Source organism: Clarias gariepinus, chromosome 18 (genome assembly GCF_024256425.1).
Source record: "Clarias gariepinus isolate MV-2021 ecotype Netherlands chromosome 18, CGAR_prim_01v2, whole genome shotgun sequence".
NCBI lineage: Eukaryota > Metazoa > Chordata > Actinopteri > Siluriformes > Clariidae > Clarias > Clarias gariepinus.
In genome coordinates, this window is record NC_071117.1 from 5,138,947 (window position 1) to 5,160,354 (window position 21,408).

The following is a 21,408-nucleotide window of genomic DNA, read 5'->3' on the forward strand; positions in this document are numbered from 1 at the left end:
TTTTTAGAACTACTCCTGATCAGAAAACCCCAGTTTTAGGAAAGTATCACTAGCTCAACAATGTTCTGCAAAGACATTGTAGTGTGAAAAAATAGCTTGACCAGTGTCCGCATCTCATAAGCTGGATGCAGATTCGTTGCACGATGAACAAAATCAACACACGTTCAATATTCACCCGATCTACCTCTTTCCAGGTGTTTCCATAAACCCTTCTCCCTTCCACATTTGTCATGTTCATGTCAATGGTTACAATACAGTCTGTGAGGAAAGGTTTAAAACAGGACTTGATGTCATCCACTCGGGATATGGCATATCGGGTTAGGGCTGGGGTTTGGTTGCATTTTTTGAAGGAGACCACAACTTTATCTGGGTCTTCTTCCTCATCAGTGTCAGAGTCTTCCTCCTCTGACTTTTTCTCCTCTAAACTCTCCTCACTGTCAACCTGGCTTCTCTTTTCCTGATCACTGTCATTGTCAGATATAATTCCGCAGCTTCATGTGCAGTATATCTCTTGGCCCTCATGCTGCTAAAAACAAAACTGTGAGTAAGGCATCAAAAGCTTTATATCTCAGAGCTGCAAGAAAGTTGTATGATTGTTGATAATGTTGCAGTTTTGTTTTTTTAACAGGTGTGGTAAGAATTATGTTGTCGATAGGTTCCTGTGCAGGTTGCCATGGAAGCCAAAAAGGGGCGTGTGTGTGTGAGTGTATAAAAGTTCCATAAAACACACATTTTTTTAATAAAAATATTTAACTTATTTTAAGTGTTTACATGCCATGTGCGAACAAAGTCATTGAACCTCATGAGAAATAGATTTACTGATTTACTAGATTTACTGCACTTTTTTAGAGAGGAAACTTGTAAATCAGTCAGATTTGACCAGAACACAACATGAGGGTAAACTAGATTGACAGCACTAGAAAGGCTAAAAGATTAAGGCTTAAATTTAGCGTAAATGTGGGAATCTACAGCACTGGGTTAGTTACAGTGTCAATCAATCAATCATTAAATCAATTAATAAATAAATAATCCAAATGTTATGTGTATGCCAAAAAAGCTAATTACTGTAAATGTAGATAAATTGTTAACTTAACAATAAATAAAATAGCTTAATCAGGCTAGCAAATTGATTTGAGTCATAACTGCCCTGCACACATGTAGCCAAATAAAAAAATAATAGTATTTACATACATGCACAAAAAAAAAAAAAAAGAAATCCATGACTCAGTTAATATATAGGTGATTGGTTCTGCACAGGCTTTAGAGAGAGGTCATTGGAGAAAGTGTGTTTCATTTCATTTTATTAAAGTGTAAAGCAGACTACTGGATGTTTAAAGAGGAAGTTGATCAGTGAGTGTTATTATGCAAATCAATGTGACTGTACACAAGCAGAGCAGTTTAGAGTGTATGAGCTTCATCAGTGTCCATTGTATACTGCTTAGATGTGTACATGTGCATTTGTGATAAATGCCAATGTCCTTATGCATACTGGCTCTTATACTTGATCTGTTCACACTCTGATTAATTAGACCCCAGAACTTTTTGTTGGATAACTAATTTTAAATAAATAGATTAATATATATTACAATAAATGTAAATACTTGACTTAAAGTTGAGCAATTATTACAACATGCATTAGAGGGCAAATTAGCAGTGATTATTTAGAGTAGCTACTCTTTTTTATGTTTTTTTTTTTTACATTTAAAATAGTTAAAAAATTACATTCAGAGTTTGACAAAGTACAGAAAAGCTTTTTTTCAGACATTTTTTTCTTATAAAATCAGTATTATACTGTATCTACATACATTTCAGTAAAGGTAGACAATCGGTAAAAGTTGTTAAAGCCACATTGTTCTCAATTGAACACCTCTAAGTATATCCACATTAAACATCAACAACAATAATAACAATAAGCCTTTTCATGTCTGGTAAAAGTAAATGCAATAAAAAAAATTGTTCTGAGGATATATTAAACATTAATGTTTTCTTACTGTGTCTTCTTGCCCTTCACGTCCAGCGACCAAACTGCAACTGAAAAAGAGTGTGAGAGGACGAATGTGTGGTTACGACACAAGATGGACATAAATACACCATTGTATTTCCTCTTTATTTGCTGAGTGTAAAAGTGCTATGTGGTCAAACATAAAAAAAAAAATGTTGAAATAAACAAATGAAAAAAATAAAAAAACACAAAAACTGGCACTTAATGTTACTGCATCAGCAGAATAAAACCTGTGTGTGCATTGTGTATAGAATATTTTAATACATCATAAGAGTGTGTGAACAAATGATCTCACTGCCTTGACAACAGAGGATGTAAAACAACAAAAAAATTAAATCCAAATTATATTTGTCACGTATATTTGTCACAAAACCACATAGTATATTTGTAACCGAAATGCCTTAATGAAAGATAAGATAGAATAAAAAGATGGCAAGATTTTACTTCACATAAGAAAAAAAAAAGTTAAAATCTACAAATGTATAGATTTACAAGTTTAAATACAATAAAATTTAAATAGAAAAATACAGAACATGCAATATAAGAAGGTATAAGAGGGTAAAGACATGGTATGTTGACATGACAGCAGCAGTATTGGTGGGATATGAAGTATAAAATGAAATTTTGTCTGTCTGCAGCAGTGTTATTGTCCTTGTTTTAAAGTTCAATTTAGTCTTCATTTAAAGTGCATCCGGAAAGTATTCACAGCAGATCACCTTTTCCACATTTTGTTATGTCACAGCCTTATTCTAAACTGGATTAAATTGATTTTTTTTCCTCAGAATTCTACACACACAGAATTCCTCAGAATTCAACACCCCATAATGACAACATGAAAAAAGTTTACTTGAAATTTTTGCAAATGTATTAAAAATAAAAAAATTGAGAAAGCACATATACATAAGTCTTCACAGCCTTTTCCATGAAGTTCAAAATTAAGCACAGGCGCATCCTGTTTCCCCTGATCATCCTGTTTCCCCTGATCATCCTTGAGATGTTTCTGCAGCTTAATTGGAGTCCACCTTTTATAAATTCAGTTGATTGGACATGATTTGGAAAGGCACACACCTGTCTATATAAGGTCCCACAGTTGAAAGTTCATGTCAGAGCAAAAACCAAGCTTGAAGTCAAAGGAATTGTCTGTAGACCTCCGAGACAGGATTGTCTCGAGGCACAAATCAGGGGAAGGTTACAGAGAAAGTTCTGCTGTTTTAAAGGTCCCAAATGAGCACAGTGGCCTCCATCATCCGTAAGTGGAAGAAGTTTGAAACCACCAGGTCTCTTCCTAAAGCTGGTCGGCCATTTATTCTGAGCGATCGGGGGAGAAGGGCCTTAGTCAGGGAGGTGACCAAGAACCCGATGGTCACTCTGGGATAGTTCCAGAGGTCCTCTGTGGAAAAAGAAGAACCTTTCAGAAGGACAACCATCTCTGCAGCTATCCACCAATCAGGTCTAAATGGTAGAGTGGCCAGACCGAAGGCACTCCTTAGTAAAAGGCACATGGCAGCCCTCCTGGAGTTTGCCAAAAGGCACGTGAAAGACTCAGACCATGAAAAACAAAATTCTCTGGTCTGATGAGACAAAGATTGAACACTTTGGTGTGAATGCCAGCTGTCATGTTTGGAGGAAACCAGGCACCGCTCATCACCAGGCCAATACCATCCCTACAGTGAATCATGCTGTGGAACGCATGCCGCAGGAACTGGGAGACTAGTCAGGATAAAGGGACAGATGACTGCTGCAATGTACATCCTGGATGAAAACCTGCTCCAGAGCACTCTTGACCTCAGATTGAGATCTTTCAGCCGGACAACAACCCTAAGCACACAGACAAGATATCAAAGGAGTGGCTTCAGGACAACTCTATGCAAAGAGCAATGGGCAAAACTGGCCAAGAATATGTGTGCTAAGCTTGTGGCATCATATTCAAAAAGACTTGAGGCTGTAATTGCTGCCAAAGGTGCATCGACAAAGTATTGAGCAAAGGCTAAGAATTATTGGATGCACTGTATATGTAAACCTGTGGGTGCACTAGGACAGCACCAAATACACACACACAGACACACAAACATAAGAGATATGAATATCCTCTTACAGCGCAGCTATAACTGCCTAAATCCTCACTGCTTACCGGCTGCAGGTGGACTTTATTGCTCTTTATGGTGTCTATGGTTAAATCACGACTGTTTTTGTACCAGAAGAATGTTGGATCAGTCAGACTGCAGGTGATTTTACAGGGGCTGATTGTTCCTCTGTCACTTCGGCAGATCTTAAACACAAAGATTACAATGAAACAACGAGAAAACATTGCTGTCTTGGAACAAGTAAAAAAACATAACACATTTAAAACTGTATATATTATCTACCCATCATTTTGATAAAACTTTTCAAAAAACAAACTTTGTCAACTTATTTAACCGCATGATAAAACATAATAAAGATCTTCATTATTCTACTACCAAATTCGGAGACCTTGTGTGCCTTCCCAAATAATGTCCATTTTTTTTTTATTAGGTAGATAGATAGATAGAGAGAGAGAGAGAGAGAGAGAGAGAGAGAGAGAGTAGATTATTAACTCCATAGGGAAATTATACTGTTACATCAGCCAGTCCGGAGATTATACAACAAGTAAGCAACAAGGAAAAATTGCAATGAGAAAAAGGTAAAAAATAATTGTAAAAATTGTTTATTGTAATTGTTTACAATTTAAGGTGTCATAATGAGGTAAAGGAAGTCAGGAGTCGCAGAAAAGTATGTGGAGGTGGTGCAGGGTGCCATAGGTACAGTACAAACTACTAGTTTAAGGTGGTTTACAGCCCCTTCCTGTTCCCACAGTGGTGATAAACAGGTTGGCAGATGAGGTTAGACAAGAGTCCCCATGGACTATGATGTTTGTGAGTGATATTGCGATCAGTAGTGAGAGTAGGGAGCAGGTTAAGATGAGTCTAGAGTGGTGGAGAGATGACCTGGAGAAAAGAGGCATGAAGATCAGTTGGAGTAAGATGGAGTACATGTGTGTAAATGAGAGAGAGGGTTGTGGAAAGGTGCAGTTGCATAGAGTAGAGGTAGGAAAGGTAGATGATTTTAAATATTTATGGTCATCTGTCCAAAGAGAAGTAAAAAAGAGAGTGCAGGCCTGGTGGAATGGGTGGAAAAGAGTAGCAGGAGTGATTTCTGACAGAAGGGTATCGGCAAGAATGAAAGGGAGACCTTTGTATGGTTTGGAGATGTTGCAGCTTGACAACACTTGCTTGACAGCACATCTTGACCCACTCTTCTATGCAAAAATGAGTGGATGTATTGTAAATATGTTAAGTTACTCAATACAGAATACAAGTCTCATGACTACTAATAAAGTCTCTGTCACATGCAGTTACTGATTTGGTTAATGTTAAATTCTCCGGACGAAATGCCCAGGCATTAGCATGCACATGAGGGAGAAGCCGAAATTGGTATGGAACAAAATTTTTTTTAAATAAAAATAAAGAAAATAAATAAATAAAAAGTTATTTAAATGCAGTAGGTAATAAAGTAATAAACATGTATGGCAGAATCAGAATTCTCCAGTGGAATGAGTGTTGAAAGAAAGGGGTGGTTAACATCTAGACATGGAGTGGATATGTTTGACTGACAGGTAAGTGGACAAATGGTTGTAAGGCTCAAAGTATAAAAGGCCAAAGTCAGGAAACAGTGGCACTGCAGGACAAATTTGGAGAAATTTTCTAATCACAGCTGAGCATTACATTCTTTTGGTAAGTGTGTGATCATATGGCTCTAGGTTTTTATATGATGGGACTGTGGTTAGTTTTGCAAAAGAAGTTACAAAAATGCAGAGGCTGCAAGAACCTTTGCAAAATTAAATTTTAGTTGAGTAAATAATTTAAGGCAATTAAAATTTTCAATATTTGGAGAGATGAGCATGTATGCACTTATGCATGAGAATGGCTTGTCTAGGTTGAACAGGGCTGTTTTTAAAGGCTTACTATCTTGGGTTTTTCTTCACTGGTGTGTTAGGTTCTATATCGTGTTGCTACTATTTCAGTTCTGTAGTGTGATTGAAGTATGTCTAATTAATTAATTCTCTCTAGTGATTAATCTAGAGTAGTTTCAGCCTTGTGAATTGTGGGCAGGGCTTAGCAACATGTATTGTATGTGTTTTTTTTTTTTTAAAGCAAATTCTGCAGCAATTACAGCTACAAATCAGATAGGAAGAGCACTGATCAACAACATTCTTTAGTGAGGACATGCCAGTTTTTCTTGGGTTACATGTGTACACACTCTTAGAAAGCATCTTGGTCTGAGAATTTATATCACAAAGCTGTGGCAGAACTCTCAAGTATCATCTACCTTCCACTGTTATCTCACACTTAAGCACTGGTGAGCTGTGGAAGTCCCAGTCTTCTGTAAAGAGACTTTCCCAACTTGCCAGGTGTGACTATCCAGACCATCTATGAGGGAACCCTGGTTCATGGTCATAAATGCTGACTTAATGCCTTCAAAATGCCATAATTTTAATTATTTTTACAAATAAGATGAAGTGCTGAGTTGGTAAGTACTGCTGGTTTCATTTACTGACCTCATGCTATTATGCTCTGTCTGCAGACAATGTCTGACTGTGAGTTGATTCTGGCCAGCTGGGGGAAAGTGGAGAGCAATCTTTCTGGCTATGGAGGAGATGTTCTCACCCGGTTAGTACCAAACCAGAAAACTTTTTAGCATGCCAATCATTGCATAAAGAACCAAGACTTTAGAGTAAAGGCTTTTAATAAAGACAAGTGCTATTTGTTGCTTTAACTTGAGGCAGGGGTTGCATTTAGTTACAGCTGACTGATAAATGTTACAGTTCCTGGCCTGTAGCTCTGCAGACTGCTTGGTTTCAATTTGTCCTAATGAAGAAAAATTGGAGAAAGGGTGAGGACATCAATAATAGTCCTCCTCTTACTGGTCTCAAAAAGAGCTGATACTTTGGGAGAGCCTAGTCTGCCATTTTGTTTTTTTTAACCTTTATTTTCTCATGGGTACTTCTCAATCACCTTTTCTCTCATCTAGCCCAAAATTTTGTACTGTTGAATAATTCTTTGCATGCACTGTATGGATAGTCTGTTCACAGAGCACCCTGACACCCAGAAGCTCTTCCCCAAGTTTGTGGGGATCCCATGTGGTGAACTGGCTGGACATGCAGGTGTTGCAGACCATGGCAAAACTGTTCTGACAAAACTGGGTGAGATCCTCAAGGCAAAAGGCTCCAGTGACATCATTAAGCCACTGGCTACAACCCATGCCAACAAACACAAGATTCCCCTTAACAACTTCAAGGTAACATGGTTTTACATTTACAGGTTTAAGTCAATACACTAATACTACCACTGATGTGCCTAATACCCTCAATTGATCTTTCCATTAGCTGATCACCGAGGTCATCGTTAAGTTGTTTGGGGAGAAAGATGTGTGGGATGCTGCTGCCCAGGATGCTTTCAGGAGAGTTATGGGCACCGTTGTCAATGAGATCGACTGCGTCTACAAGGAGCTTGGCTTTTCTGGCTAGATAACACTTGTCCCTGAGTTTGTCATTAAGATGCTTTCAATTTCAATCAAGTTGTGTTGATTGTGTCGCATTATAAGCACTTAAATGTTAATGTTTAAGCTTCATTAAAGCAGTTCTTAATTAACTTGTGCTTTTGGACTGATTGCATTTCACAGCCTTATAGAACGCTCCACTTACCAGTTGTTTAATCTGTTATGGGTTTGACAAACTAATTACTGGAACATTTGTACTATGGGGTTGTTTGGGAGGGGGGTGAGGCAAGTTGAGTTGAAGTAGGCCTCATATTGGGTGTGTTTAAAGAGGGACGATCTATTATGGCTCCTTCCTGTATTTGACATTTGCTTAAAAAAATACTGTCCATATTTAACAGGTATGGGGGTGGACCAAGTTAAATGCACAAAGACCAACCAAGAGTGTTTATTTAACCTTCATGTGTCAGTCACTTGATGTGATGGTAGTTGAGTTAATCTACTCCCTGAGCACTTGTTTTTAGCGTCACTGTGTTTTACAGTATGTACAGTAGCAAATTAAGAAATGTAGGCAAGAACACTCTGGGTGGGGAAACTAGTACGTCCTGGTGTTTTGCATAAACTTGGAGCATATTACTACACCATCCACTGAAGTAAAACTTGCCCACCACATTCCCTCTCTTCAAGCCAGATTTTGTTGGCTTAAAGTTCATTCTAGCCCAAGAAATGACCTTAATCAGGCCCTGAAGAATCCACCTGCAACCAGTCACCGAGGTAGAGGTGACTGTCAAGTCATCCATAAAGGCTTTGATCAAGGGCTGCCTGATTTCAGATTAAAATTTTGTCACATACACAGTACAATATGCAGTGAAATGCTTTGACAACTGCTCGTGACCTTATGAAAAAAGACCTTAAAATAAAAGGCTAATGAATAGAAAAATGAAAGAAGGGAAATTTAACTAAAGTTAAAAATAAAATAACAGAACTGTACAGAGCAAACATACAATATAAGAAAAATGAGATGGCTATACAGAATATACAATATAAGAAAAATGTAGAAAAATAAGAACAGTTGTACAATATAGATATATGGAATTTTATGGACTTTTGTGTGGGAATGAAGTTGAATATAAATGGAAACGTAATGTATGTAAAGTGTTTAAAGTGTTTTGTGTAGCCGGGTAACGGAACGTACAGGGGGTGTGCAAATATGCTTGAAAGTGACATATTTAAAGTGACCTGTGATAGGGGTAATTGTGTAATTTAACTAATGACCACAAATGGTAGTTGTGCAGTGGCCACTAGTGGTTATTGTAAGTGAATGTCCATGGTGAGTGAAAAAATCATATGTGTGCATGTGCAAAATGTATCAGTACTGTGTGTTAGCCTGGTTAAGAGACCGTATCGCCTGTGGGAAGAAGCTCCTCCTCAATCTCTCTGTGTTGGTCTTTAGGGAGCGGAATCGCTTTCCTGAGCTTAACAGAGAGAACAGTCCATTGTTGGGATGGCTGAGGTCCTTCACGATCTTCCTGGCCTTGGTCCAAGACTTTGACAGGGGGCCTCTATGCTCCATTATTGCAGCATTGACCAAGATTTTTACAGTAGCAATAAACAAAATGGATCACAAAAATTGTACAGCCAGTAATGATCCCTTTCTCATGCTGGTGCCAATTTAATGTAATGCTCCCTGATGTAACTCAGCCTGAAGTTACTGTAATAATCCAAAATGAGATCCTTGATCTTACAAGGTAAATGGTGTTGGACTAGAATCGTCTCGGATTGACCCATATGCATTGGCAAGATCCCGTCAAAGCACAGCTAAATCTCCATTTCCCTCATGTGCTTCCCTTATCAATTGTGTGAGGACTCCAGTATGTTCCAGGTACCCTGCCACTCCAGGAATGCCGCCCTTCTGTACCGATGTGTCGATATAAACATTTTTCAGTAAGAAGTCTGTCATCCTTCTAGCTAAAATGCTAAAGAAGATCTTGCCCTCCACACTAAGGAGTGAGATGGGTTGGAACTGCTCCAGTTTTGTTGAATTCTCCTCCTTAGGACTCCAGATGCCCTACGCCTGCCTCTACTGTTCTGCAATTATTCTTCCTCGCTAAATCACTGTAAGAATCTTTAAAGGAGTCCTGGGCAGCATATGTACACCTTATACAGTAAAGACTGGGACCTGAAGCAGAACTCGCTCTGGCTGCTATCACCTCTTGAACTTCTTGCTAGGTGGGTTCTAAAGTGTTGAACTCCACTAGTGGTGCTGGTACCTTCAAGAGGGCTGTCTGTGGCCTTTCTATCTTGCTCTCTGTCTGGATCACGCAGGGTGTTGTGCAGGAAGTGATCTACCGCTTCCTTAGGGCAATCCAAACATCCGCTGCAGTTTCTCCCAGCAGCCTTTTGTGTAGCCAAAGGGGTCAGCTACAAATGAGGTTTGCTTCCTGGCTCTTTCAACTCTACGTCTCCTATGCCATTCTGCTCTGCGCAGCATCATGAGCTTCTTCCTAATAATACTGTATGCCAAAGCTCAATGATAGATGGATTCTCTTCTTCAGCTGCTCTCCTGAACTGCTTTGTCAGAATTCACAGCTCTTTTCAGAGTTGATGGATCTTATCTGACCTGCGGTTCCTGGTATAGGTATGTTTACTCAACTTGGGCTCCTCTATGCCAAACCTTTCAGTTGCGAAACTTGTGATGATTGTGGTCAGATTTAAGAGTCGTCCTTCCAGATCACCCTTGGCTGTTACATGAACTGGTTCCACAGTTTGTGCTGCTTTGCTGGAGGCCACTTGATATGTGTGACTACTCTGCTTGTACCTGGAGTGTTTGACACTTGGAGGTTCTGGGCTCTGTGGAGTTTTTCCTGGCCGGGCTCCCCCTGCATCTCACCAGATGTGATCCTATGCGCTGCACTGTAGGTCAGCAAAGACATTTAAATGTAAAAAAAAAATGCCTGACCAGTTTTTGCATTTTATAAGCCGGATGCAGATCCGTTGCACGATCCGTAGGTGAAATGTACACTCCAATAATGAAAACTGTGAATTCCACAGAGTTCTTGCACCATTTTGTGTTGATTTAAACACACAAGCCACCGGCGCGAGTCTTACCGCACAGAGCTGCTTTCCTGTTGGCACGAATTAAGGCTAGGCCACCTAATTGAATGGCGGCATCCAGTACTCTGTCACTGTCATGAATATTTTACAGTTTTTTGTCTATGGAGGTGATTTATTCTTGTGAAGAAAATGTTTATATTTTTAGAACTACTCCTGATCAGAAAACTCCAGTTTTAGGAAAGTATCACTAGCATAAACAATGTTCTGCAAAGACATTGTAGTGTAAAAAAAATTGCTTGATCAGTGTCCGCATGTCATAAGCTGGATGCAGATTCGTGGCACGATCTGTAAACACACAAAATCAATACATGCACATAGGCTTCAATATTCACCAGGTCTACCTCTTTCCAGGTTTTTCCATAAACCCTTCTCCCCTCCAGGTTTGTCATGTTTATAACAACGGTTACAATGCAATCCATGAGGAAAAGTTGAAAACATGACTTGATGTCATCCACTCAGAGTATGGCATATCGGGTTAGGGTTTGGTTCCACTTTTTTTTACAGAAACAAGACTACAACTTCAGCCGGGTATTCTTCCTCATCACTGTCAGTCTTCCTTCTTGGTTTATACGTCATCCTCAACCTCTGACTTTTCCTCCTCTAAACCCTCCTGACAGGGAACCTGGTTTCTTTTCTCCTCTTCACTGTCTCTGTCAAATATAATTCTACAACTTCGCATGCAGTATATCTCTTGGCCAGTGATGCCAAAAACTTAACCTTGAGTAAGGCCTCAAAAAGCTACCGTATATATAAAAGAGCTGCAAGAAAGTTGTATGAATGAAACAATGTTGCAATTCTTTTTTACAACAGGTGTGGTAAAATTTATGTTGTCAATAGGTTCCTGTGTGGGTTGCCATAGTAGCCAAAAAGGGGCATAAGGTGTGTGTGTGTGTGTGTGTGTGTGTGCGTGTGTGTTTGTATGTTTGTATGTTTGTGTGTCTGCTTAAAGACACATGCGTATTTAGGTGTAGGAATGGACTGTGAAAATATGCTTGAACTCTGTTTTCTACAGTTTTTTGGTATTTTTTAATTGTAGTCTTACCAATTCATTTCCAATGACTGGTCATTTTTGACCGGGCATACCATGAATGTAATAAAAGTTCCATAAAACACACAAATGTTTATAAAAATATTTCAATTATATTTTTGTTTAAATGCAATTTGCAAACAAAGTCATTGAACCTCATAAGAAATGGATACAATTTACTGCACTTTTTTAGACAGGAAACTGACAGAAACACAGCAAGAAGGTTAACTTTCCTCTTATGTTAGCTTTCTGTTACTATCTCTTATGTTAACAGGATCTTGAATCTGAAAATGTGGATTTGCAAGGTCAAACAAACAAACAAGCAAATCAACCCAATAGAAATGAGGCACTATTTTCAAAAACATCTTTGTGTGCAGGAACATGCATGTGCATTTAGATGCATGTGTGGCAAAAAGTGACACTTTTAGTGTGTTCTTTGCAAATATATTTTTTTGCATTAAAAGCAGAGTATGTTAGTCTTTCTGTCTTTATTGCTAGGGCAGACCTGACACCTCTTTCAGATGGCCTCAGTGGGGTTGTGGCTGTGGCTGTGTAGGTTGATGTTGAGGCAGTGCTGGCCGAAGAGGATGCTGGTACTGATGATCTTTGTGCTGCTGATGGTGTGGAAGGAGTGCTACGTGAGCCCTGCAGCTGCTTGACCAAGGCTGCCGCGGCTGGGTCCTGGGGCACCTGTTCCCCTTCTCTTAATGTGTGCCTTGACAAGGGAACTTCCTAACTCCTCAAGAAACATTTTCCGTTTTTTCTGGTTGAGTTCCACGCTAGGGGAATGTGGGTCCACAACACAAATGCATTGTATGCAGACACATCTAAAATGTTATAAAACCAACCATTGCAAGTTACCAACGCTAAACTAAATTTGTCTTATGCAAGCCAAGGAACATCAAGAGATCTGTTAAATAATAATAATTATATATTTTTTTTACTTTTTGATTTCAGCAACGCACCCTCTTGTTAATACAAGTACAAGTAATATAGAATTACGCTACATTTTAATGTTTACATTTTTACTCATTTTTGACAGCTACTTTTTTTTTGTTACAACACTTGTTAGAATGATATTTTACTTGAATAATTTTTAATAAAACATTTTGCACTCTAACCAGTATTTTACACATGCTAAACACAAAACATTGATGCACGGTGAGGTTTCAACACTATCACAAGCACAAGCATCTATCTTATAAGAATTTTGTCTTCTTGATAGGAACATTTGGCACCCATTCCTTGTGACAGCACTTTTGTATACTAAATAATTAGAAGGTAAATAAATGTCATATCTGACTTAGAGTGTGTGATCAGGAGAGGGGAGATGTTTATATCCTCTTACACACTGTTAGCACTTAGCACAGCTATAACTGCCTGCATCCTCACTGCTGACCGACTGCAGGTGGACTTCATTGCTCTTGATGGTGTTTGTGGTTAAATCACGGCTGTTTTTGTACCAGATGAATGTTGGATCAGTCAGACTGCAGGTGGTTTTACAGGTCAGAACGGCTGATTGTCCCTCTGTCACTTCTGCAGGAGCGATCACCTGAAGATCTTAAACACAAAGGAATAAAAAAAAAACAATAGCTGGCCTGGAACAAATAAAAAAAAAAAAGTTTGCAGATGTTGCTGCTGTCAAAAAGACAAGAAACAGAGCTAGAGCTGGCAGAGCTTTTCCCACATTTCATGTGACCTACTGTGTAATCTGTACAACTCAATTAAAAAATTTAATAAAAATGTAGGGCAAAAGATAAAAAAAAGGGAGAGAATGGGTATGAGTATTGAAAGGGGCGGTTGATGTCTGGACAAGAAGTGAATATGTTTGACTGACAGGTGAGGGGACAAATGGTTATAGGGCCCAAAGTATAAAAGGCCAAAGTCAGGAACCACTGACACTGCAGGACAAATCTAGAGAATACTTTATCATCACAGTTAACCACAACACTCTCTTGGTAAGTGTCTGAAATGATCGCTTGGATGGCTCTGGGTTTTTATCTGATGGGTTTAATTAGTTTAATAAGCATGTGTTTGCTTTTATGTATTATAATGACTTGTAAGTTGTACAGGACTGTGTGCTTTAAAGTTTTTCTATCTTAGATTGTTCTTAACTGGTGAGGTAGATTTTTGTAATTTAGTAATTTTATTTATTTTTTAACATAATTGGTTTTATATGGTCAGTACTATTCCAATTCTTTAGTGTTGATTTTGTAGTGTGATTGAAGTGGGTCTGAAGTAACTAGCTTCAGGCCCACTAACTAATTACTTGGTGATTTTTAATCAAGAGTAGTTTAAGCCTTGCTTAAAGTGTGAATTGAGGTAAGGCTTGGCAACATTTTATTTTTTTCTGTAGTGGGTTAAAAGCATAGTCTGCGGCATTTGGTGCTACAGATAGTTTGTAGATATGACTTTGAACCAAAAAAACTCTTGTAGAATGTGGTCTCACCATACCAAGATTCTTTTTCACAAAGCAGAGGCAGATCTCTTGGAAGCTTTTCTCTACCTTCCACTGTTCTCACACTCAAGCACTGGTGGGCAGTGGAACTGACAGTCTCCTGTAAAAGGATATTTTTGCAACTTGCCAGGTGTTTGCCTGGTACTTCTAGTTAGTATCTCAGTGAACCAGTTTTGTGCTGTATCTAATGAAGCACTTAAGTGACTCTTGTACAGAGTGTCTGCCAAGTGAGACCCAGATTCTTTTGTCACAAATACTGGCTTAATGTTTTCAAAATGCCAAACTATCCTTTTAATCATTTGAATAAAAAAGTGCTATGTATATGTGCACTATTAATTTAACTTACTGACTTCATGCTGTGCTTTTTCTGTAGACCATGTCTGACTGTGAGTTGATTCTGGCCAGCTGGGGGAAAGTGGAGAGCAACCTTGCTAGCTATGGAGGAGAAGTTCTCACCCGGTTAGTACCAAACCACTTTCTAGTATGCTGAGCATCATGGCACAAGAAATATCCAAGACTTATTTTTTAGTGAAGACTATTAATGGAGACCCTCGCCTTAACCTTAGCCGGGGCAGTTACATTCATCAGTCAGCTGTAAATAAATGTTTCTGGGCTGTAGCTCTGCAGACTGCTTTGTTTCCATTTGCCCTAATATAATTGGGGAAGGTTTGACATGGACAATGGTTTTCCTTTCCTCTCCTCTCACTGGTCTTAAAAGGAGCCAACACTTTGGGAGACCCTAGACTGCCATCTTAATTTTACCTTTGTTTCCTTATGGGTATTTCTCAATCCAGCTTTCTCTCTGATGTATTACTAGCTGCTAACTTGCAGGCCCAAATTTAATACCGTCAAATAATTCTTTACATGCATTGTGTGGCTAGTCTGTTCACAGAGCACCCTGACACCCAGAAACTCTTCCCCAAGTTTGTGGGGATCCCATGTGGTGAACTGGCTGGCAACACTGCTGTTGCAGACCATGGCAAAACTGTTCTGACAAAACTGGGTGAGATCCTCAAGGCAAAAGGCTCCAGTGACATCATTAAGCCACTGGCTACAACCCATGCCAACAAACACAAGATTCCCCTTAACAACTTCAAGGTAACATGGTTTTACATTTACAGGTTTGAGTCAATACACTAATACTACTACGGCTGTGCCTAATACCCTCAATTGATCTTTCCATTAGCTGATCACGGAGGTCATCGTTAAGTTGTTTGGGGAGAAAAATGTGTGGGATGCTGCTGCCCAGGATGCTTTCAGGAGAGTTATGGGCACCGTTGTCAATGAGATCGACTGTGTCTACAAGGAGCTTGGATTTTCTGGCTAGATAGCACTTGTCCCTCAAGTCTGTAACATTGCTGGGACAGAATTAACAAATGTGTTGCCAGTGGAAGTAGTGTGCAATTGTAATGCTTCCTATTCCTGCAAGTTTTGTGTTGACTGCATTATAAGCACTTAAATGTTAATGTTTATAAGCTTCATTAAAGCAGTTCTTATTTGACTTGTACTTTTGAACTGACAATTTACAGCATTACAGAACACCAATCACTAATTGTTTAATTTCTGGCAAGGGTTTTGAGCCAAGCAAATGAAGCACTGGAAGTACAGTACTGTTGGATTGGGAGGGGGGGGGATAAATACTTAAGTGGTAATTTGGGGGGCGGTCAAGTAAAATGCACAATAAGCCAACACCAAGAGTATTTGTTTAACCTCCTTCATGAGGCAGTTACTTGGTATGATTGAGTTCCTCTACCTCCTAAAGACTTGCTACATCCATTACATGTTCTAAAGTGTAACTAATTAAACATGGTCAAAGAGGCAGAAACACTTTGAATGGGGAAATAAGTTCAAAAAACACGCCTTCCTTCTAAATTATTGCAATCCAGAATAATTTTCTGCACATGAGAAACTGCAATCCCTCTTGGCCCTGGTTGCATCCATATCACATTGGCAGCCATGCAGTGTGGCACATTTCTTGGGCAAGATGATTATTCAATTTCACCACTTTTTGACATCGATATTTTTTTCACTTGCTAACATAAACTTGTAACTGGAGAGCTCACTAGAATCTCAAACCTGAACCTCAGATAAGCCTGTATCCACTGGTCCTTTCTAGATCTAGTTTGACACCCCTGGTCTGACCTGTGGAATGTCAATAAGATTGAAGTGAGTACAGTAGATATGGAAGACATTCAGTAATTAAAAACATATACTTGGAGTTTATCAGTTATTTAAGGCTCACCACCGGATAGATACTGTGGTGCTGGTTGAAGTGGTAAATGTTTAATTTGTAGGAGTTAAAGGAACTGCTCTCACCTGAATGCCTAAACTTCCTTCCATTGACCGTTCACGAGACACAGGTAGTGGAAGATGGGTAAGCAGCTGGATTTGAGCAACTTTGCCAAGTGCCAAACTGTAATGGCCAGAGAAAGGCATTAGAGGATAAATTGCTGAATTTGTAGTTGATTATATCATGTACCAAGTCAACATGTTATATTATGTGCATTTAGATTTTGGGTATTGAGTTTATTTTTGCCTTGTTTGTGCTGTCTGTCTACCTGCTAGTGGTGAGATGGGGTGTGTCCCTTAATATTTCAGGTCCCACCATGCTTTTTTTTTTTTAAAGTGTTATATACAGTAGTATATACAGTATATAAAGAATATAGTGCATTTTTATGCCTTTTACATTTTAATAAATTTTCCCTGGTAGCACACATACCAAAGTAACCCTCCTCCATTACATTAATTTTTCATAATTATATATATATATATACATATATATATACACACACATACACTGGGGGTTGGACAATAAAACTGAAATGTCTGGTTTTAGACCACACAATTCATTAGTATGGTGTAGGGCCTCCTTTTGCGGCCAATACAGCTTCAGTTAGTCTTGGGAATGACAGATACAAGTCCTGCATAGTGACCAGAGGGATTTTGAGCCATTTTTCTTGCAGAATAGCGGCCAGGTCACAATGTAATGCTGGTGGAGTAAAGCGTTTCCTGACTTGTTCCTCTAAAACACCCCAAAGTGGCTCAATAATATTTAGATCTGGTGACTGTGCAGGCCATGGAAGATGCTTAAATTCACTTTCATGTTCATCAAAACTGTCATTAGTCTTGCTGTGTGTATCATCCTGATACATGGCACAACCTTCAGGATATATATATATATGAAATTTTATTTTATTTTTTTGGATTTTTTCAATTTTCCCCCCTAATTTAGTCGTGTCCAATTCCTCCCCGTCACTAGGGAGCTCCCACATTAAGGATACTACTACCACTCAGCCGGGAGGGCCGAAGACTATCACGTGTTTCCTTCGAACCGCGTGACGTCAGCCGACTTTTCGAACTGCTTGCTCACGCACCATTAGGGGCGGAGTAACACACTCGAAGGAAAGTGCTAGCTATATATATATACACATTGGTAAATATATATTATGTGGTTTATTTGACCTTAAAAAGACTTTTTCCTACCTTAACACACTTACATATGATTTATTGAGTTTTTGATGTTAAAGCATGCTTGCTTGTATATATACACTGAAGTTGAGCAAATATTAAAGTATGCACGACCAGCAAAAACAACAGTAATTATTGATAATTGCTGCTTTACTAATACCAAAAAGTTACAAATTTTCCTAGCAAGCCTGCTTCAACTCAAAAACTCAATTAATCATTTTTGCAGCCAATACTTTGGGTTCTGTGGTTTGCAAGGTTCTTTTTTATTATTATTGTTGTGTTACTGCATCAGCAGGATCATGCCTGCATCAAGATAAAAACTAGGAATGCTGTGTATGGGGCATCTTAACACATCAGTCCTGTGTATGAATAAATAAGCTCAGTGTCTTAACAATTGAGGAAATTAAACAACACACATACTGTACATACACACACAATGTTTGAAATTCATTTACTTTTAACATATGCAATCTATCGGTATTACTTTAATCTAATTTTGTCTTTTCTAATGCATTACAGTACAAGCATTTATATGTTCATGATATTAACATATGAAAATATGAATAAATACATTAAAATATAAAAAAATACAGTAATATTTATGTATAAACAGCCTACCTCATTGCTTGGAAATTTTGATGCGAATTGAAATTAAACTATTAATACTTGCTAATACTTGCTAAATTAATTTTCAAGACTGAACAGTTCTGTAAGGTCTGAAAGCAAAACGTTGTCCATTATCTATACTTACTGTCATGTGATTATAAAAATCACTTATGTGGACCAAAATGTGGAGATTTTTTTTTTTTTTTTTACAGTAGTTTGATTTAAAGTTTGATCAGCTCACATAGAACGAGACAAGATTTATCTGTTTATTTTGTAGTGATGATCGATAATGTATCTGAACAGATGTGGCTAGTTACTTACTCCCTCATCTTCTATACCACTTTTTCCTGTATTCAGGGGCATGTGGGGCCTGAAGCCTACAGGAGACTTAGGGCACAAGGCAGGGTAATGACTGTTTATTTCACTTCAGACATTTTTGGGATAGGGATGTAATTGTATTGGGGTGATAGACGCACCTCATTTTGTGTTCCCTTTCAAAAGCTACACTCGATGCTGGGTGAAAACGCTATGGGAGCATCTCTTTGTTCAACCGGTTGTGAAGCATGTGTGCGCATTTTCGGCTTCAGTAGAAACACAATACTTTAGATTAAAACACGACTGCCCCCTACAGGTAATGAAGCTGTAAAAATGCCCTTCATTACCTTTATAAAAAAAATAATAATAATAATAATAATAATAATAAATACCAAAAGAATAAAGAGTGCACTGATGAGCAAGCTGAGAATGACAGTGGCAAGAAAAAACTCCCTGAGAAGGCAATAGGAGGAAACCTTGAGAAGAACCGGACTCAACAGGCAACCCATCCTTATCTGGGTGAAACAGAAAGCAGAAATTGATCTGCATTCATACTGTGTGTTAGTTGGCAGGCGTAACAGTTGATCTTAATTGATGTTAATTTGGAGTCCAGGTAGTTATTGGAGGCTTAGATAGACTTGTAGGACTTGATCCCCGTGATCATATCCCATTAAACAATTAAGGACCACTACATACATGTGCACTGACAAATGGGATCTCTACTGAAGCAAGCTAGGTCAACCTGAACATTCTTTGGGCTGGTCTCGGCAAGGGGTCACCACGGAACATCCGAGTACAGGTTTTAAGCCAGAAGCTCTTCCTGAGGACAAAACCCTCGACTTTTTCTAACGAGACTTGGATTTGGCACTGCATGCCATGGCTGTGTAGTGTGGGGTAAGGCAAACCACCAACAGCAGGGATCAAACCCAGACCCTCAGACCACCAAATCAACAAACCTGACCCAACATATTTAAGGTTTATAGAAATTCACTCATATCCAAGTGAAAAACACACGTCTACTGACAAATTGGGTGTCTACAGCCAAATCCTACTGAAACTTATGTAACTATGGCTACTGTAACTTATACTGTACACATCTGAATTCACCTCCGTGACTTCCGACTAAAACAGAGGAAAGAGAAGTTTTATCAGTTTATTTGGAATGAGGCAAGATGTACTGTAACAAGCATGTACATGATCAGCTCTGACTGGTTAGAGCAGCTCTATTGAGATATTAGAATCACAGTGAATTAGGTGTCGATCCCAGGATCACTGGCTGACAATCAGTACCTTATCATATGTTTGACTACAGCTCCAAAAAAAAAGAAAAAAAGGAAAATAAGAAATAAATAAATAAAACAGTATCCTTAACCCCGAGCTTAGCATATAACATCAGATCCACCTGGTCACTTACATAATTAACAGTAAATAAAACATCCCTTTTTTATAGCCACCATATTTAAATTGAGTGCATGTTTAAACAAACAATTACATTCATAATATGTTGTAGAGTTTCCAATATAGGATAAAGTGAAGCGACTCTACAGATGACTTCTTTTTGCTTTTATTTCCAATTATATTTAATATATGATTTTAAATAATATTATATGTATATACAGTAAAACCTCGTTTATGAGTAACATGCGAGTGTTCTTCAAGACGATTTTTAATAAATTTTGACTTGGAAAATGAACAAGTCTTGGTTTACAAGTCCCATGTATCATATATCAAGCATGCGGTTCTTGTTTTGATGCTGAGTGTCATGTGATCACAAATGAGCCAATGTTTTTTCTTTCTCTTGCGCTGCGGAATTGTGGGTAATCGTTCCCCCTGCTGGGTCTTAGTGCTCGTCTCTTACTGGTATGATCAACATCCGTGCACATATCCGTGTACTGTTTACTATAACATTGTGCCTACGTGTGTGTAAAACATATTTTTCTCATTGGAGGTTAAAAATCCATTCTCTCCCTCTCTGTCGTTATGTATGTGCATCATGTATGTGCGCGCGTAATTTGACACTGTGCCGGTTTACACACACTCTCTCTCTTTCTCGCCTTTTCATTATTTATGGAAAATTTTTCTTTGATTTCCAAGTGTTTTGGAATACGAGCCTTGCGGACTGAATTATGCTCGTAATCCAAGGTTCCACTGTATTAACACACTGCATATTGGGGAAATGTATGAATCTGCAGATGAACTGTGGCACTGTAGAAGCAAAGTTTCATTTACTTTTTCAGCTCCCAGATTATCACTGTTTCAAAGCTGCATCCTCACTACTCCCAACCAGTTAAAACACAGCTCTCCTACATTTTGCTGGGGTTCAGTCTACCTGTGTGCGAGGCTCATAAGTGCGTGTGTGACGTCTTGCCTGGGCGGCTTCTGCACAATGATGATATAATGTGGAAATAAAGATTTTGTTGCATGAGAAATGAATCAGCTCGACAGCGTGTCTCATCAGCTCTGCTTTTTTATTTAAAATGGTATTCTTATTTTAAATTCTTTATCAAATGTAATTTTTTAGCTTTGTGTTTGTATAGTGGAATTTATTTATTAAATTAACATTTACAATAAACATTGCCAATGAAGTACTTACAGAACAAATTTATAAGTCAAAGTAATTAAGTATAAAATAACATTCGATGCCAAATAAGTAATAACATTCACCCAACAAGTTCACAAAGGAATAAATCGACAAAAAATGGCTATTTATGAGTTTTTAATAACCTTTTATATTTATATAGAGCTATTCCTCTAATAGTTTTAAAGGTGTACTCACCCACAGAGTGTCTCATCAGCTCTGCTGTGGGCAGTCCTTATTCCACACATCAAATACCATCGTGGTCCAACAGATGGCGCTGTTTAATTTAACCTTTTTTACACTCTGTTACACATGTACTATTTGGT

At 38.4% G+C, this 21,408-nt stretch overlaps 2 protein-coding genes across 3 annotated transcripts; both read left to right on the forward strand.

Annotated features, from left to right (window-relative positions):
• The first annotated feature begins 5,690 nt into the window (after nt 1–5,690).
• On the forward strand, nt 5,691–7,669 carry LOC128506511 (myoglobin-like). 2 transcript variants are annotated; one of them, XM_053477012.1, is made up of 4 exons: nt 5,691–5,754; nt 6,605–6,690; nt 7,102–7,318; nt 7,407–7,669. In XM_053477012.1, exons 2-4 carry the CDS (start codon nt 6,608–6,610, stop codon nt 7,545–7,547), a joined length of 441 nt encoding a protein of 146 aa, XP_053332987.1. In that variant the 5' UTR covers nt 5,691–5,754; nt 6,605–6,607; the 3' UTR covers nt 7,548–7,669. The 2 variants fall into 2 exon arrangements, with proteins under 2 accessions (XP_053332987.1, XP_053332986.1); XM_053477011.1 differs by lacking the exon at nt 5,691–5,754 and adding an exon at nt 6,412–6,431.
• A 5,871-nt stretch (nt 7,670–13,540) lies between these two features.
• Nucleotides 13,541–15,539, forward strand: LOC128506514 (myoglobin-like). The gene is made up of 4 exons (XM_053477015.1): nt 13,541–13,615; nt 14,489–14,574; nt 14,997–15,213; nt 15,302–15,539. Exons 2-4 carry the CDS (start codon nt 14,492–14,494, stop codon nt 15,440–15,442), a joined length of 441 nt encoding a protein of 146 aa, XP_053332990.1. The 5' UTR covers nt 13,541–13,615; nt 14,489–14,491; the 3' UTR covers nt 15,443–15,539.
• Nucleotides 15,540–21,408: the final 5,869 nt, after the last annotated feature.

Coding starts and splice junctions, on each gene's coding strand:
- LOC128506514 (XM_053477015.1), top strand. CDS start 14,492: ATGTCTGACTGTGAGTTGATTCTGGCCAGCTGGGGGAAAGTGGAGAGC. Junction 14,575..14,996: donor GGAGGAGAAGTTCTCACCCG/GTTAGTACCAAA, acceptor TTGTGTGGCTAG/TCTGTTCACAGAGCACCCTG. Junction 15,214..15,301: donor TTCCCCTTAACAACTTCAAG/GTAACATGGTTT, acceptor TCTTTCCATTAG/CTGATCACGGAGGTCATCGT.
- LOC128506511 (XM_053477012.1), top strand. CDS start 6,608: ATGTCTGACTGTGAGTTGATTCTGGCCAGCTGGGGGAAAGTGGAGAGC. Junction 6,691..7,101: donor GGAGGAGATGTTCTCACCCG/GTTAGTACCAAA, acceptor CTGTATGGATAG/TCTGTTCACAGAGCACCCTG. Junction 7,319..7,406: donor TTCCCCTTAACAACTTCAAG/GTAACATGGTTT, acceptor TCTTTCCATTAG/CTGATCACCGAGGTCATCGT.